At 45.5% G+C, this 18,597-nt stretch overlaps 1 protein-coding gene across 1 annotated transcript in view; it reads left to right on the forward strand.

Moving 5' to 3' along the window:
• Positions 1-3,596: 3,596 nt before the first annotated feature.
• The window catches only part of smarcal1 (SWI/SNF related, matrix associated, actin dependent regulator of chromatin, subfamily a-like 1), a 51,395-nt gene continuing 36,394 nt past the window's right edge, over positions 3,597-18,597 (forward strand). Inside the window, exons 1-4 of the mRNA XM_059967451.1 lie at positions 3,597-4,860; positions 6,151-6,201; positions 13,919-14,194; positions 16,355-16,405. Coding sequence (XP_059823434.1) covers positions 4,488-4,860; positions 6,151-6,201; positions 13,919-14,194; positions 16,355-16,405 — 751 coding nt within the window. The 5' untranslated portion in view covers positions 3,597-4,487. The remainder of the gene's footprint in view (positions 4,861-6,150; positions 6,202-13,918; positions 14,195-16,354; positions 16,406-18,597) is intronic.

Genomic DNA, 18,597 nt, shown 5'->3' on the forward strand with positions numbered 1-18,597 from the left:
ATCCAAGCCAGGACCCTGGGACAACTAGATCTAAATCTGGATCCAACCCAAGATCTCGGGATAACCGGGTCCAACCTGGAACGCGAGAACGGGCGGGTCCGACCCGGAAATGTCCTGACCCAGATTGGTCCGAGTCCGAGCCCGTGATGCAGATCGATCCAAGCCGATGATCCTCCGACAGAGCGGTCGCACAGGGGGGATCCCGATGCAGAATTGTGATAGACCCGGGTGGTCCCGGTTGTCTGCGAACTGGGTCATTGGCCGAGCTCTCGGTGAATTCTCACGGCAGCACAGACAGAATCCATTCTGTTCCCGAGCCACAAAGACAGACGCTGATATTGCGCGAATTTGAGCAGTTGTTCCTGGTTAAGACCGATAACGGGTTGTTGTGCTCAATGAACGGAGGCTGCGGCTCTGGACCCGAGCTGCCCGGGGCTGGCCCGGACTAGGCCCGGTTTGGGCCCGCTCCAAAGCTCAGTTTCTGTCGCAGCTCCACACCGTTCCTGGATCTGATTATCTGTACCCAGTATCTCCCGCCCAGCGCCGCTTTACATTGAGTCTCCGAACACCGAGCGTTCTCCGATCCACTCCGACTCCAAGCTCTCCTTCCGAGTCTGATTTGGACTCGCTGGCGCTCCGGAGAAATTCAGCACCAGAACGGCGGAGAGCTCCCGCCCGTCAGTTCCTTAAAGCGGCTCTCTGCTCTTTCTCACCAATCCCGCTTCTTAAAGCGGCTTCTCCTCAACCGAACAAACCGTCAGCGCAGCTGAGAAATTCCGGTGCCAATTCTCATCCCAGAAGCAATTGACAGAGCTTTAAGCGGGTGGTGGTCAGGGTAAATAAGACCATAATAAACAGGAACAGGATTAAACCATTCAGCCCATCGAGTCTGCTTCATTCCATCATGGCTGATTTTATTTATTGAGATACGGCACGGAATAGGCCCTTCGTGCCGAATCATCCAGCGGTCCCCAATTTAACCCTAGCCCAATCACGGGACAATTTCCGAAGTGTGGGGAAAGCTACACAGGGACGGGAAGAACGCACAAACTCCTTAGAGGCAGGAGCAGGAACTGAACCCGTGTCGCTGGTACTGTAAAGCATTGTGCTAACCACTACGCTACCGTGCCAACGTGGCTGATTGACTATCAATCTCAACCCCATTCTCCTACGTTCTACCTGTGAGCTTTGACAGCATGACTAATCAAGAACCCCTCAAGCTCTGCTTTAAGTATACTCAATGACCTGGCCTCTACAGCCATCTGCGGCAATGAATTCCACAGAGCCACTCCCACTGGCGAAATAAATTCCTCATCTCCGTGTTAAATGGACGTCCCTCTTTCCTGAGGTTGCGTCCTCTGGTCCTGAGAGTCCCCCAGTATAGGAAACATCCTCGCCATATCCACCACCTCGGCCTTTCAATATTCGATATGTTTCAATGAGAGCACTCCTCATTCTTCTAAACGTCAGTGACTACAGGCCTAGGGCCATCAAATGCTCCATATAAGTTAACCCTTTCGTTCCCAGAATCCCTTCCTCCATTGGAAGACACAGAATTTAAAAAAAGACTGTTAATCTGTGACTCCACAGAAATTCACTTAATTTCTTCTAAGTCTCGGAAAAAGTGGGCAGGACTGAAGAGACCATGACAGTACCACAAAATGGAGGCTGCCAATTGGTTTAATGCCAGTGCTGGGCCCCTGTATCCTGTCAGTAGTCCTGATCAAGACATGACTTTCATTTCCAACTCCACCAGTTTCCAGATCCAGCTTCCTTGAGCGATGAGGTGGATATGTTAGCTTTGGCGGACTGGATGGCCAAATTCTGCTCCTAAACTCAGTGGCCATTTTATTAGGTACCTCCTGAACCAGCCTGGCCATTCTCCTCTGACCTCTCTCATTAACGAGGTATTTTTGCCCACAAGACTGCTGCTCACTAATTTTTTTTTTTGTTTTTCTCACCATTCTCTTTAGAGAGGAGAAGAGGAGTGGCAAAAAAGGACTTTGGGACTGAGGAGGGGTGTAAGATGACGGTGGAGTCATCTGTCATCTAGGTGGAGTTGGAAGACTGTGACACATGAATGATAGAGGATAAAGTAAAAACAATTACCAAATGCTATGTGAATATGGCGGGTCAGGCAGCATCTGTGGAGAGGAATAAACAGTTCACGTTTTGAACCAAGGCCCTTCATCGGAAAACATAGAAAACCTACAGCACAATCCAGGCCCTTTGGCCCACAAAACTGTGCTGAACACGTCCCTACCTTAGAACTACCTAGGCTTACCCATAGCATTCTGTTTTTCTAAGCTCCAGGAGTCTCTTAAATGACCCTATCGTATCCGCCTCCATCACCACTGCCAGCAGTCCATTCCACACACTCACCACTCGCTGTGTAAAAAAACTTACCCCTGACATCACCTCTGTACCTACTTCCAAGCACCTTAAAAATATGCCCTCTTGTGCTAGCCATTTCAGCCCTGGGGAAAAGCCTCTGACTATCCACACGATCAATACCTCTCATCATCTTATACACCTAAATTCTTTAAATTCAATGGTCTGGGTTGCAGGTTGATGGGACAGGGCAGATTAATAGTTCTCCATGGACTAGATGGGCCAAAGGGCCTATTTCTGCACTATACTGTTCTCCAACTCTATAACACTAGAGACTGATGTGTGTGAAAATCCCAGGAGAGCAGCAGGTTCTGAGATACTCAAACCACCCCATCTGGCACCAACAATCATTCTGTGGTCAAAGTCATTTAGATCATATTTCTTCCCTTTTCTGATGTTTGGTCTGAACAACAACTGACCTTTATACATTGCTATCATACGGTTGGCTGCTTAGATATGTGCATTAACATTCAGGTGTATGGGTGTGCCTAATACAGTGGTCTCTGGGTCTGTATCTTATGGTCTTCTAATCATCTGCCTTATGGGGCCACTGGACCTGTTTCCATGCTACATGAACTCAAGGGTTTACAGAAAATGCTGAGAAAGACAAAAAAAATCCCGTAAGTGGCAGTTCTTTGGGCAAAAAATGTCTTGTTAATGAGAGAGGTCAGAGGAAAATGGCCAGATTGGTTTAAGCTGACTGGAAGGCCACAGAAACTCAAATAACCACACATGACAACAGTGGTGTGCAGAAAAGCATCTCTAAACACACAACACGTCGGACCTTGATGCGAATGTGTCACAGCAGAACACCACACACATACACTCACCTGGCAACTTTATTAAGTGCAGTACAGCACAGTACAGGCCCTTTGGCCCACAATGTTGTGCTGACCTTTTAACCTACTCCAAGATCAATCTAACCCTTCCTTCTCACATAACCCTTCATTTTTCTTTCATTTATTGCACCTTCAAGTTTTGTGAATCTGCAGATTTGTAAATTGTGCCCTAAAGACCCAAGTTCCAAATCAGTGGCATTAAAGAACATTGACATTATCTGGTTTCTATGTACAAGGTCCCTACTTTTCTATACAAAAACAGAAAATATTGGAAACACTCTGAAGATTGGGCAGCTGCTGTGGAAATGGCCATAGGCCCAGTGCATAACAAACATTCACATAAATGGTATTTTGAACTGAAATTTTAACTCTTTCACCTTGTGTTTTCCGTATTAATACAGATTTTCAGCGCCTCTAGTTCTTCTGATTTCTGTAATCCTACATGATGTTCTGCAAATTTGCTGAGGCCACATTTGGAATATTATATTCAATTCTGGCAACCCTGCTATAGGAAGTTGGCATTCAGCTGGAAGGAGTGCAGAGGAGATTCATGAGGATGTTGCCCGGACTCAAGGGCTGAGTTTTTGGAGAGGAGTTGGGAGCTTGGCATTTTATTCATTGGAACATAGGAGAATGAGTGATAATCTTATAGAAGTGAATAAAATAATGAAGAGCACAGGTAGAGTCAATCAGCAAAGTCTTTCCCCTAGGGTTGAGGAATCATGAACATCAGGGCACAAAATAAGGTGAGGGGGTGATTTAATTGAAACCTAAAGGCAACGTTTTTTTACACACAAAGTAGCCAGTAAATGGAACAAACAGCTAGAGGAAGCGATTGAGACAGGAACATTAACAATACTATTTAAAAGGAACTTGGATAGGAAATATGGGCGAAAGATGGGCTGAAGGGATTCTTGGCCGGCACGGGCCTGTTGGGCCGAAGGGCCTGTTTCCTTGCGGTACGACTCTGTGATTCAGTAAAACTCGGATAATGTGGCTCGGCTGCCTGGGTTACCGGGTTCATAAATGCCCCCGCACACTTTAATTCATTCCCGTGTTGAGCGCCTTCAATCCCGTCGCCTTTAAAAACCTGTACCGCACCCGTGATTGGTTGTCAGCCTGTCAATCACGTTTGTTTGGATTCCGCCTCTTGAGGCCTGCGCCACGGAAAGCCTGGTGCTTGCGTAGCAGGGAGCAGGTTTGTTTGCTCAGTGCCGAGGGCGGCAGCGGTTATTCGGGGCTGATGCCGACCTGACCATGTCTGCCGGACTCAGCGAGCAGCAGAAGCAGCGGATTGAGGAGAACCGGCAGAAGGCGCTGGCCCGCCGGGCAGAGAGACTGGCCCTGGCTGCGGCTCCCGGTCCCAGCACCCCTCGTCCCGTTGCCCCTGCGCAGCGGGATGTGTGCGCGGCCCGGGGGGAAGCCACCGCCGAACCTGAGCCCCAGCATCGCGCCGCAGCAGTCACGGCCCCCGTTGCCCCGGGCAGCGGGCGGGAGCGACTGTCCGTGGCCCCGGGGGTCCCCCTCAGCGGCAGGTGTGTGAGGCACGACCCGCAGCGCTTCCGAGTGGAGGTCGGCTTCAATCCCGCGCTGCTGGCCGTCTTCAAGAGTGTTCCGAGCAGACGTTACGGTGAGAAGAGTGGATGGGATGGAAGGGGAGGGGTAGGGATGGGAGGAGAGAGTGGGGAGGGGATGGGGTGGAGTTGGATAGGGATGCGAGGAGCTTGGAGGGGAGAACCCAGCCCAGGATTAGGGGTGGTGATAATGAAGGGCCCAGGGTTATGATGGTGGTGGGGGTTGATGGGGGACCCAGGATTTGTAACTGCCATGTACCAGCTACTCTCTGTGTAAACAAAATTTACCTGTCATTGCCCCCACCCCAAACTTATCTCCAGTCACCTTAAAAGTTTTGCCCACTTGTATTAGCCATTTCTACCCTGGGGAAACGTAGTCTCTGGCTATTCACTCAATTGTATACCTCTGTCAAGTTATCCCTCATCCTCCTTGGTTCTAAACAGAAAAGCTCCAGCTCACTTAACATTTTCTTATAAGAGGTGGTCTCTAATCCAGGCAGCATCCTTGTAAATCTGCTGTGCACCCTCTCTAAAGCTCCCATACCCTTCCTGTAAGGAGGTGACCAGAACAATACTGTGTGTGGTCTAACCAGAGTTTCATAGAACTGCAACATTACCTCAAGGCTCTTGAACTCAGTCTATTAACTAATGAAGGCCAACACACCATACACCTTCTTAACCATTGTATCAACTTGCTTGGCAGCTTTGAAGAATCTGTTCCTCTGTTTGTCCACGATGCTGAGAATCTTGCCATTAATCTAGTACTGTGCCTTCAAGTGTTGATGGAGGATTGTGGAGGTTGATGATGGAGGGAGGGAAGGGTTCATGGCAGTGTGTGGGGTGATGGAGGAGGGGGTAGGGTTAAGATTAGGATTGGGAGGAATTGGAGGGAGGTTCAACAACCTGTCCACATTTCAATTTAAAAAAAACTGCAGATTCTGGAAATATTCAGTGGTTCAGGCTGCACCTATAGGAAAAGGCACACAAATTGAGTGACACATCATAGTCCAACAGAAAGATTTGGGAGGACTTTTGGGATCACATGACTAAAATTGGGAAGGCAGGTTGGTGTATTAGTCGGATTCTCTTGTGATTAAGTGTTCCAGCATATGGGAAGGATAAGGCATCTCATCTTATGATTGATTGGGAATGTGATCATTTCTCAGACTCAAGGGCCAGTGGTCACTAATCATTATCCATCGACAATCTCCAGCAGTTTTGGTTTTGCCTTCCCATTCTAGTATTACTTCCAAACCTGGGTTTCGGGTGCAAGCATTGCTATGCTTCACAAGGCAATGAAAGGTTGATAATATCCATGATAACATCAGTTTTTGCTTTGATTTCAGATGTAGCCAGCAAGATGTGGAACTTCAGCATGGATGATTATGACAACTTGAGTGAGTATTGGGACCTGTTGGGATTGTACAGTGTTGGGGAAGGTGGGGGAGCTATTCAGCACATTGCTGACTCTGACGGTGATACAATTGAGCCCTCGTTCCCAGAGCGGGGTTATTTGTGGCCAAGTTTGTCTGTCACCCTCACAGAAAGTACCAGCTCCCTTAGCAAAGTCATCGATCATTGCAGTGCTATTTTTTAAACATCGTGTTTGTTTCCAAAGATTTCCCTTCAGCCTGTGTGCCTGCTCTTGCTCACCCTTTCCAGTGCAGTATAGTTTCTGAGAAGATGTTCACCTGTGCAGAGGGACATTGAGCTGCAAGACTACAGATGTCTACATCTGGAATCTACATCCTGGAGGAACTAGGCAGGTCAAGCTCCTGATTCGGATATAGTTTGTTGTTTGCACCAGTATCCCCAATCATTTAGCCTCCAAAATTGCCGACAGTTCAATCATAAAGCATTAAAACACTATACCACAGAAAAATGCCCTTCAGCCCATCTAGAACCATCAATCTGCCTAGTCCCATTGCCCTGCTCCCGGATCATAGCCCTCAATGCCCTCTTATCCATGTACCTATCCCCATTTCCCTTAAATTTTAAATCGAACCCACATCCACCACTTGCGCTGGCTGTTCGTTCCACACTCTCAGCACCCTTTAAGTAGAAGTTTCCCCCATGTTCCTCTAAACATTTTGCCTTTCACCCTTAACCCATGACTTCTAGTTATAATCTCGCCCAGCTTCAGTGAAAAAAGTGTGCTTGCATTTACCCTCTCTATACCTTCATAATTTTGTACATTTCTATCAAATCTCCCCTCCTTCTCCTATGTTCTAGGAAATAAAGTCCTAACCTATTCAGCCCTTGGGTTTGTTTTCTCAGGTCCTCAGGTCCAGACAGCAACCTTTGTAAATTTTCCTTGCACTCTTTCAATTTTATCTTCATCTTTCCTGTAGGCGGGTGACCAAAACGGCACACAATATTCCGACCTAAGTCTCACCAACATCTATACAACTTCAACGTAACATCCCATCTCTTGTACTCAGTATTTTGATTTATGAAGGCCAATGTGCCAGGAGCTTTCTTTACAACCTTATCTACCTGTGACGCCACTTTCAAGGAATGATGGATCTGTATTCTCAGATCGCTCTGTTCTACAGTACTCCTCAGTGTCCTACTGCTCATCGTGCAAGTCCTCCCCTGGTTTATCCTCGTAAAGTGCAGCACCACACACTTTTCTGCCTTAAGTTCCATCTATCATTTTCATCCCGTTTTTCCATCTGATACAGATCCCACTGCAAGCTTTGATAGTCTTACTTGATGTCCACTACAGCCCCAATCTTGGTGTCATCCACAAATTTGCTGATCCAGTTTACCACATTATCGTCCATATCATTGATATAGATGACCGACAGCAGTGGACCCAGCACCAGACCTTGCAGCACACCACTAGCCATGTGCGTCTAGTCAGAGAGACAACCAGCTACTACCACTCTCTGGCTTTGCCTGCAAAGCTAATCTCAACCCAGTGATGCACCATCAATAACTCTCAGAGACATGAGGTGAGATATAAGCTTTTATTGGCTGGAAGAAAGAACAAGCTGCAATTGACCACCACACTACATCCTGGAGACTGAGGCCGGGGCGGTGTCAACAATCGCCTTTATACTGGGGTCTGTGGGAGGAGCCACAGGAGCAGTCAGCAGGGGGGGCGTGTCCAGACAGGTATATGTAGTTCACCACACCCAGTTAATGACCTCATCTTGAATTCCGAGTGACTATATCTTCTTGACCAACTTCCCATACAGGACCCTGTCAAAGGCCGCACTAAAGTCAGTAGAGACAACATCCACTGTCTTGCATTCATCAACTTTCCTCGTAATTTTCTCGAAGAACTCTATAAGATTGGTTAGAAATGGCTTGCCACACACAAAGCCATGTTGACTAATCTATATTGACTTGTCTATCCAAATACTTAGAAGTACATATCTGGTCCCTCAGAATAGCTTCCAATAATTTACCCAATACTCATGTCAGGCTCACTGGCCTATAATTTCCTGGCTTATTTGTAGAGCCATTCTTAAACAATGGAAAGGCATTAGTTATCCTCTAGTCCTCTGGCTAAGGATATTTTAAATATCTCTTCTAGGACCGACAATTTCTGCACTATACTCCCACTGGGTCTGAGGGAATGCCTTGTCAGGTCCTGGGGATTTATCAACTCTAATTTGCCTCAAGACAGCAAGCACATCCTCCTCTGTAGTCTGTTCAGGATCCGTGACCTCTCTGCTACTTTGCCCGTCTTCTCTAGACAGACCCTGTTTCCATCTCCCGAGTAAATGCAGATTCAGTAAATCCATTTAAGATCTCCCCCATTTCTTTCAGCTCCATGCAAAGATGACCACTCTGATCTTCAAGAATTCAATTTTGTCCCTTGCTGTCCTTTTGCTCTTAATATATCTGTAGAAGCTCCTGGGATTCTCCTTCAATTCTGCGATTATGTGCCCTTAGTCAAGGTACTTCCACAAGTGGAAAGGTCTTGATATTTGCTCTGTCAGGATTCTTAAGTATCTTCTGTTCTTCAGTAAAATCACCCCTCATTCTGATAAAGTGGTCGGGTTTGGGAGAGATGTTGGACGGCAGTTTGGTACTGGGGGATGGGTATTGGGTGGTTCTGTGCTGTGTATCTCTGGTACTCTGAGTAACTTCAGCCAAGCCCATCGTTTTTCCATCTGCACAAATTCCATTTGGCTGTGTTACGTTTGTATCTTTCTGTGTCTCACTTATTCAACTGTCTGTCTCAGTGTTTCATAAATGGTGTCATCACCTCTTTTGTCAGGCAGTTCCAGGTGTGTGTCTGTGTGTGTGTGTGTGTGTGTCTGTGTGTATGTGTGTGTCCTCAACCCTCTTGCTTCAGGGAAAACAAACAATCCAATATATTCCCATAATTAGCCTTCCAATCCAGGCAGCATCCTGGTAAATCTCTTCTTCACTTTCTAGTGTATCCTTGCAGTGGTGTGGCAGCACACAATACTCCAAGTGTGGCCTAACCTCTATGTTGTAAAGTTGCAACCTCAGCTCCCAATTTTTAGATTCACTGCTTCAGTCTATGAAGTCAAGCATGCCATGTTGCTTCTTCACTACCCTATCAACCTGTGTAACAAGAAGTTGAACAAACTTGGGTTTGTTTTCTCTCGAGCGGCAGAAGCTAAAGGGAGATCTGATAGAGGTTTATAAGATTATGAGAGGCGTTGATAGAGCAGTCAGACAGTATCTTGTTCCCAGGGTTGAAATGTCTAATGCCAGAGGGCATCCATGTAAGGTGAGAGAGGCTCATTTCAAAGTGATGTGATGGGCAAGTTTTGTTTTGGTGGATGCCTAGGATGAATATGCTGCAGAAGGTGGTAGAGTCAGACACATTAGGGATTTTTAAGAGGTGTTTAGACAGGCACATGAATATGAGGGAAATGGAAGGATAGGGACATTGTGTAGGCAGAAGGGATTAGTTTCGTTGGCCTTCAGATTACTAATTTAATTGGTTCAGCACAATGTTTTGCGCCAAAGAATCTGTTCCAATGCTGTACTATTCTATGTTTGTGGAACTATAGACTCGAACCCTAAGATCCCTCTGTTTATCTATGTTCCTTTGCTCTCTGCCACTTATCTGTGTAAGTCCTACTTCTATTTGACATCTCAAAATACATCATCTTGCACTTGTCAGAACTGAATTCCATTGGCCAACATTCCACCATTTTCCATCAGATCTATAACATGTTGTAGCCATTGCTATCCATAATAGTATAATCTTTATGTCATCTGCAAACGTATGAATCATGTCTCCTAAACTCACAAACAGCTAATGTCCCAGCTTGGACCTCTCTGCTGATATATAATTTACCCTGTACAAAGCAATACTGACTATCCCAAATCAGTCCCTGTCTATCCAAATGTACATAAAATCTGATCCCTTAGGAGTTTCTCCAGTAATTTATCTCCCACAAAAGGTTCAGTTGATGTTAGGCGGCCTCTGGAGAATAATTTGAGGCATAAGAAGTTTCGAGGAATTGGTTCGGCTCCAGATATGAGTCTCAGTGAAAGGTCTTGGCCCAGAACATCGACTGTTTATTCCTGTCCAAAGATGCCTGACCTGTTGAGTTCCTCTACAATTTTGTGTATGTTACTCCAGATATCGGAACACTTTCTCCTCTTCTGCTTCTTCTGGACTTCAGGAGAAATGTGTCGCCTCTCTACCCATTAATCCTCAACAACTCTGCAACTGAAGAAAAGTTTCTCAGTACCTATATCCCCTTAATTTGAATATCACTCTTATTGGCTCCATGAAAAATAAACCCAGTCTGCTTTGGGTTGTGACCCTCGTTTCTCATTCCATGGATACTGCCAAACTGTCTCCCACATTTTCTGCTTTGATTCCTGCCTTTCCTGCCCCTCCTCCTACTTACAGTCAGTTTGTCATTAATGTATTTTTCTCTTGCCACAACACAACTGTAATTCTGCAGGAGGTTCAAGTTGTAGGGAAGCCATCAGAGAGGATTCTTAGGGGTGGTGTTTATGAGCATAGAAACTTGGCTTAGCCAGGCCATGTCTCACCAAATTGACTGAGGTTTTCAAGAAGATTACAAAGGGGATCAATGAAGGTAGAGCTGTGGATTTTGTCTAAATGAATTTTAGTAAGACACTTGACAGGTGGGCTTATCCAGAACGTTAAGATGCATAATATCCACAGTGATTAGGCCAAACAGTTCAGGATTGACCACAGGTGGAAATCCATGAGACAGACCTCATTGGGGGCGGGGGGGGGGGGGGATCAAAGATGGAGAGAGTCAGCAACTTTAAAGTTTAAGTTCAAAGTAAGTTTAATATCAAAGTACATATAATATATCACCATATACAATGCTGAGATTCATTTACTTTCAGGCATACACAATAAATCGAAGAAACACAATGGAATCAATGAAAGACTGCATCCAACAGGATGGACAAATAACTGATGTGCAAAAGACAACAAACTGAAAGTACCCAAAAAAAAGCAATAAATATCAAGAACATGAGATGAAGAGCCCTTGAAAGTGTGTCCTTAGGTTGTAGGAACAGTTCAGGATGGGGCAAGTGGTTCAAGAACCTAATGGTTGAGGGGTAATAACTGTTCCTGAACCTGGTGGTGCCGGTCCTGAGGCTCCAGTACCACCTTCCAGTTGGCATCAGTGAGCAGAAAGCATGCCCAAGGTAGTGGAGGGTCCCCGATGATGGATGCTGCTGTCCTGTGATAGCGTGCCATGAGATGTGCTCAATAGTGGGGAGAGTTTTACCTGTGATGGACTGGGCCGTATTTACTACTTTTTGTAGGATTTTCCATCCAAGGCCACAAAGTAAATTACTTTCCACCACACTTCTATAGAAGTTTGTCCAAGTTTTAGCTGTCATAATTAACCTTTGCAAAATTCTAAGGAAGTAGAGGCGCTGCCCTGGTTTCTTCGTAATTGCACTTGTGTGCTGGGCCCAAAACAGATCCTCTGACGCGATAACCGGAAATTTAAAGTTCCTCTTCACCTCTGATCCCCCAGTGAGGGCTGATTTATGGACCTCCAGTTTCCTCCTACTGAAGTCAATAATCAGCTCCTTGGCCCAGCTGACATTGAGTGGGAGGTTATTGTGGCACTGCTCAGCCAGATTTTCAGTCTCCCTCCTATATGCTGAGTCCTTGCTGTTAATGTTTCAGAGGATCTGTCCTGGGTCCAGCGCATAAGTGCAATTATATTTTTTTTAATAGAGCACAGCAACAGGTGGGGGTCACTGCCTGATGTGTCATGGGAGTACATGGAAGAGCAGTGAACCGTGTGCCCGGAGACCCGAATTCTTTGGGCACAGAGCTCGGGAAAAGTGACTCAACAGACTTTTAACACCATAAATCAGCAAGTTGTTTTGTTATGTCTCTCCTCTCACTGTGAAAAGGGGACTCCTCTTTTTCCCTTATAGGGATGCAGGGAGCCTACGGTACATCAAATTACTGGGGGAATGAGTAGACTTCGGGGTACTGCAAGTCTGTGTCTTTATTGATGCTTGCTGCACGCTTGAGTGCTCAGTGGAAGGTGCCGATGCTTTTTTTGTTGGTGGGGGAAGGAGGGTCATCGCTTTGCTGCTGTTTATGTGTGGGAGGGGGAGTGGGGGGGCTTTGCGGTTCTAATGTTTAACTGTCATTCATTCTTTGGTGCACTCTGTTTTTGTGGATGTTTGTAAAGAAAAAGAATTTCAGGATGTATATTCTATACATTCCTCTGAGATTAAATGTACCTTTGAAACCTATTGAAGATGTTCAGTGGGGAATATTTTGACTGGTTGCATCACAGCCTGTATGGAAGCACAAATGCCCTCGAACAGAAAATCCTGCAGAAAGAGAGAATACAGCCCAGTCCATCACAGATAAAGCCCTCCCCACCATTTAGCACGTCTATACAGAGAGTTATTGAAGGAAAGCAGCATCTATCATCAAGACCATGTACTCTTCTCTATGCTGCCATCAGTAACCTCAGGACCCACACCACTAGGCTCAGGAACATCAGGCTTCTGAACCAGAGGGGATAACTTCACTTGCCTCGCACTGAAATGTTCCTACATTTATGGACTCACTTTCAGGGTTATTCATCTCATGATCTCAATATTTATTATTATTATTCTTTTTGTATTTGCACAATTTGGTGCCTTTTGCTCATTGGTTGCTTGTCCATCTTGTGTGTGGTTTCTCATTGATTCTGTGGTGCTCTTTTGTATTTTCTGTGAATGCTCACAAGAAATTGAATCTCGGGGTTCTATATGGTGATGTATATGTGCTTTACTTTCAACTTTGAAATCTGGATTTGGCTTGCCCATAGAAAGCAGAAGGCAGTGGTCGATGGGATGTTCTGGCTGGAGATTCATTACCAGTAGAGTTCTGCAGGCACCCTTGTCTGCAGTAAATATAAATGAGTTGCATGAAAATGTGGGTGGGTTAGTAGATGCGGATGATACAACAATTAGTGGCATTGTGATCAGTGTAAGCTTATCAGTAGATACATCGATCAGTTGCAGACATGGGCACAACTGATTAGGGGGCATTTGCTATAAAGAGAGAATGGTCAAACTTGGGCTGTTTTCTATGGAGTGGCATAGGTGAGGGGAGGCCTGATATAACTTAATAAGATTATGAAAGCTCAGATAGGATAGACAGCCAGCATCTTTCTCCTGGGGTTGAAATGTCTAATACTAGAGGGCATGAATTTAAGATGAAGGGGGACAGTTCAAATGAGATCTTCAGGGCAAGTTTAGTTTTACACAGAAGTCTGTGCCTGCAGTGCACTGCCTGGGGTGATGGAGGCAGATCTGATTAAGAGACACATGAATAGACAGAGAATGGAGCGGTGTGGGCCATGTGCAGGCAGATGGGATTAGCTTAATTAGTTCAGCACAACATTGTGGGCAGAATGGCCTGTTCCGTTGCTGGTTTATGTTGTGAAAAGAGTCTAATAAAGTGAAAACTAAAGAAAAGTTTGAAGTGGATGTTACTTCCAAATAGGGGAACTGTGTTGCCTTCTCTGTGTCAGAGTGCAGAACTTGGTCAGTTTCAATAAGGAGGTCAGTGAAGAGAAGGTGAACTGGGGAGACTTGTAATGGTGGAACATGATGTGACCTTTATAATGACCATCAATTCTTGTGTCTTTGTTGCAGTGGGCCTGGTAAAGCACATTCCGACGGTTACGTTGAAACCATTAGATGGAGTGCTGGAAACGGATGGTGTCACCAGTGATAGACCGAATACCAGGAGGCAGCACGGTTTGTCACTTACTGTAAGCAAACTGCTGATAGCAGGGAAGAACTGGAAAAAACCTGGTGCGGGAATACAGGGGCGATTCGTCCTCCTCTCCAGGACCCGCTGTGAGGTCGAGATTGCTTATCATGCAGAGGTGCTGAATGTCTTCAAGCAGATGAATTCCAAGAATTATGGTGAGTAATTCAATCTCTTTGATTGAATTCAATGGACCAATGACACCTATTCTCACTGCCCAGCCCATGCCACTTGATTACTTCTCTAATTTTCTTCCGCTTTTTCCCCACAACCATCTCAGCTGTCTCAGGGAACAGGTGTTGAGGCTCAGTTTTGGTGAGAACCAAACTCCCGCGAGGAGCATTGGGAAAGGTTTTAATTCCTCTCTCTAGATGGGACTGATGATAAAGGAGAAGCAGTCAGTCAGAGTTCCTGTGGGATGTGGGAGATAAGGGACATTTCCATCATCTTTGCTGGGCTGGTGTGCAGGAAGTGCATCCAGTTGTAGCTCTTGGTGACCATTTTGAGCAGCTGGAGCTTTGGATTTGCTACGGAGCATCTGCAATGCAGAAAACGTCGGTGTGTTCAGTGAGTTGGTCACACCGCAGACACAGGAAGACGAGCAGCAAGAATGGGCAGGCAGAGCACGAGTCCCCTGTGGTCCCCTCTCAAACAGGTATAGCTTGTTGGATACTGTCGGGGGAACAGTCTCACAGAGCAAAGTGGCAGTGGCTGGTAAGGTTGTAGCACTACAGATGGCTTTGATGCCCAGCAGAGGATGGAAAAGCATAGGTGAGCAGTAGTGGTGGGAGATATGTCAGTAAAGGGAAGAGACGGGTGCTTCTGCACACTCTAGAATGATTCAGAATCAGATTTAATATCACTGGCATGTGTCATAAAATTTATTGTTTTGCAGCCGCAGTATACTGCAATGCATAATGTAATAGAACATTAATTATGGTAACAAGTATAAAAGATACAGTGAGGTAGTGTTCTTGCGTTCATTGTTCATTCACAAATCTGATGGCGGAGGGGAAGAAGCTGTTCCTGAAACATTGTGTGTGTGTTTTCAAGTTCCTGTACCACCTCCTTGATTTTAGTAATACGAGAACATGTCCGGTGTCACACACACAGTGCTGGGTAGGCTCAGCAGGCCAGGCAGCATTTATGGAAAAGAGTACAGTCGATGTCCTGCCAAAGGTTCTCAGCCCGAAATGTTGACTGTACTGTCTTTCCATAGATGCTGCCAGGCCTGCTGAGTTCCCCCAGCATATTGTGTGTGTTGCTTGGATTTCCAGCATCTGCAGATTTTTCTCTTGTTTGTGATATCCAGTGTCATGTGGATCTTTAATGAATGGTGCCACCTTTTTGAGGCATCGCCTTTTGAAGGGGAGGCTAGTGCCCATGATGGAGCTGGCTGAGTTTACAACTTTCTCAAGTTTTTTTTCCTATTCTGTACAGCGGCCCCTCCACAGCAGACAGTGATTCAACCAGTTCAAGTGCTCTCCACGGTACATTTCTAGAAATTTGCAAGCATCTTTGGTGGCATACTAGGTTTCCTCAAGCTCCTAATGAAATACAGGTACTGTCATGTAACTGTATCAATATGTTAGGCCCAGAATAGACCTTCAGAGATGTTGATACCCAGGAACTTGAAATGGCTCACCCTTTCCACTACTGATCACTCAATGAGGACTGGTGAGCTTTCCCACATCTTCCCCCTCCTGAGGTCAACAATTAATTCCTTGGTCTACTGACATTGAATGCAAGATTGTTGTTGCAACAGTACTCAACCAGCTGATTTATCTGACTCCTTTACACCTTCCCGTCAGCATCTGAAATTCTGCCAACAATAGTTGTCAGGAATGTCTCAGCCAGGGTACAGAACTTTCAGAAAGGTGGAGAAGCGATCAACCGGAGTTGTTGTACAAATTGATACAAAGAGGGGTGAAGTCTTGGGCGGAGTCCTAGAGTAGGGGAGGTTGAGGTGCTGACATTGAAATATACAGTGAAATGCATCAAATTAAATCTGTGAAGGTTATGCGGAGTGGTCCGCAAGTGTCACAATGCTTCTGGAGCCAATGTAACATGCACACACCAGAGTCTCGATGCAGGGTTTTGGCCCAAAACATTATCTGTCTATATATTTCCATAGGTGCTACCTCATCTGCTAAGTTCCTCCAGTGTCCACAGAATCTCGTGTTTATGATAAAGATGCAACTATTCACTTTAGATTAGTTTATTTTTAATCTTCCTTTCTCTCTGTGTTGTCACAGTCCTGAAGGTTATTCTTCTCATTCTGAATTGGGCTGATATCAATCAATTTTATTGGATTGCAGATATGAAAACGAGAAGGTGGAGTTTCCTTCTGGAGGATTACAGAGTGCTGGGTGAGTACCACATGTACACCTGTGTTCCACTTTATCCATCCTGCATCTCTAATGCCTCCTCCCTCCCCCTCCTTGATGTCCATTGTATTGTTCCCAGCCAATCCCCTTTACTTTGTAGATAGTGAAGAGAACAGTGGATGAGGTACTTGTTAGAGCATGGAGTATCTGAGTTGTGGATGTGAATGCCCAGTCGGGGTGCTGATAATCCTTCAAGTTCACACAGTTATAAAGCATAGAAACAGGCTCTTCTACCCACCACATCTTTACATTCGCTGTGCTGATCTATACTAATCCTTTTTGCCCACATTAATTCCATATCCCTCTCCGCTTTGCTTATTCAAGTACCTGTCCAGATACTACTTAAATGTTGCTACTGTTCCAGATTCCATGGCGGCCTCTGGCAGCTCATTGCAGATACAAGCTAGATTTTAAACCTCCTCCCTCATACTTTAAACCAGTGCCCTCTGGCCTTGAGCATCCCTATCATGGGAAATGGACTCTGGCTGCAACATTTTAGAGGAATTTGGAAAGGTACATGAATGGGAGGGATATGGAGGGCTATGGTCCAGATGCAGGTGAATGGGACTAGGCAGATTAATAGTTCAGCATGGATTAGATGGGTGAAAGAGCCTATTTCTCTATGACTCTCATCCTCCTTTGCTCCAGGACAGGTGTTCCCAACCTGGAGTCCACGGACCCCTTGCTTAATGGTACTGATCAATGGCATAAAAAAGGTTGTGGAGCAGTCCTATCCAATCCAATTAACATCCTTCTGAATCTTCTCTCACTTGCTTTAGTTGAGTCGTATCCTTCCTGTAATGTGACCCTGCAAGCCTAACCAATGTTCTGCACAACTCTTACACTCTTTGCTTTGGCTAATGAAGGCAAGCATGCCTTACAGTCTCTTCACCACCCTGTCTAATATTTTCAGGGAACTTTACTTGTACTTTGCTCTGTTCAACAATACTCCCCAGGGTTCAGTCATCCTCTGCGTATGTCCTGGCATGTGGCATGTATACACTCAGTGGCCACTTGATCAGGTACTGTTGTGGTCTTCTGCTGCTGTAGCCCATCCATTTCAAGGTTTGATGTGTTGTGTGTTCATACATGCTCTTCCGCACACTACTGTTGTAACACCATGGTTATTTGAGTTACTGTTGTCTTCCTGTCAGCTTGAACTATTCTCCTCTGATCTCATTAACGAGGCATTTTTGCCCACAGAACTGCTGCTTACTGAATGCTTTTTGTTTTTCGCATCATCCTCTGTAAACTCCAGAGACTGTTTTGTGTGAAAATCCCAGGAGATCAGCAGTTTCTCGATACTCAAACCACCCTGTCTGACACCAACAATCACTTTACAGTCAAAGTCTCTTAGATCACACTTGTAATTTCTGATGTTTGGTCTGAAAAGCAACTGATCCTCTTGACCATGTCTGCATGCTTTTATGCATTGAGTTGCTGCCATGTGATTGGCGGCTTAGATATTTGTATTAACGAGCAGGTGTACCTAATAAAGAGGCCGCTGAGTGTGTGAATGAAACTGTAGGTGGGTGGATGAGCAAGATTGTGGATGACACCGAGACCGGTGGAGTTGTGGATAGCAGAAAGGACTATCAAAGAAGACAGTGGGATATAAAATAGCTTTGAACGTGGGGAGAGAATGGAAGTTGGAGTTTAATCAGGGCAAGTGTGAGGAGTTGTACTTTGGGAGGTCACATGAAAGGGGAAAGTATACAGTTAAAGGTAGACCCATTAATATCATTAGGTCCAGGTCCATAGTTCACTGAGAGTGACTACACAAACGGATGAAGTGGGAAAGGTTGTGTATGGCTTGCTTGCCTTCATTAAGATTGAGTACAGGAGTTAGGAAGTCCTGCTGCAGCTATACAAAACTTTAGTAAGACTGCACTTGGAGTATTGCATGTGGTTCTGTTCACCCTGTAGCAGAAAGGATGTGTAGATTGAAGAGGGTGCAGAAGAGGTTTACCAGGATTCTGCCTGGATTAGAGAGTATGAGCTACAAGGATGGACAAACTTGGGTTTTTCTCCCTAGAATGTCAGCACCCAAGGGAAAGCATGATAGAGGTTTTTTCTTTCCACATTATGAGCGGCACTAGTTAGGGTAGACAGTCAGAATCTTTTTCCCAGGGTAGAAATGTCAAACACCAGAGAACATGCTTTTAAGGTTAGTG

Source organism: Hypanus sabinus, chromosome 4, assembly GCF_030144855.1.
Source record: "Hypanus sabinus isolate sHypSab1 chromosome 4, sHypSab1.hap1, whole genome shotgun sequence".
NCBI lineage: Eukaryota > Metazoa > Chordata > Chondrichthyes > Myliobatiformes > Dasyatidae > Hypanus > Hypanus sabinus.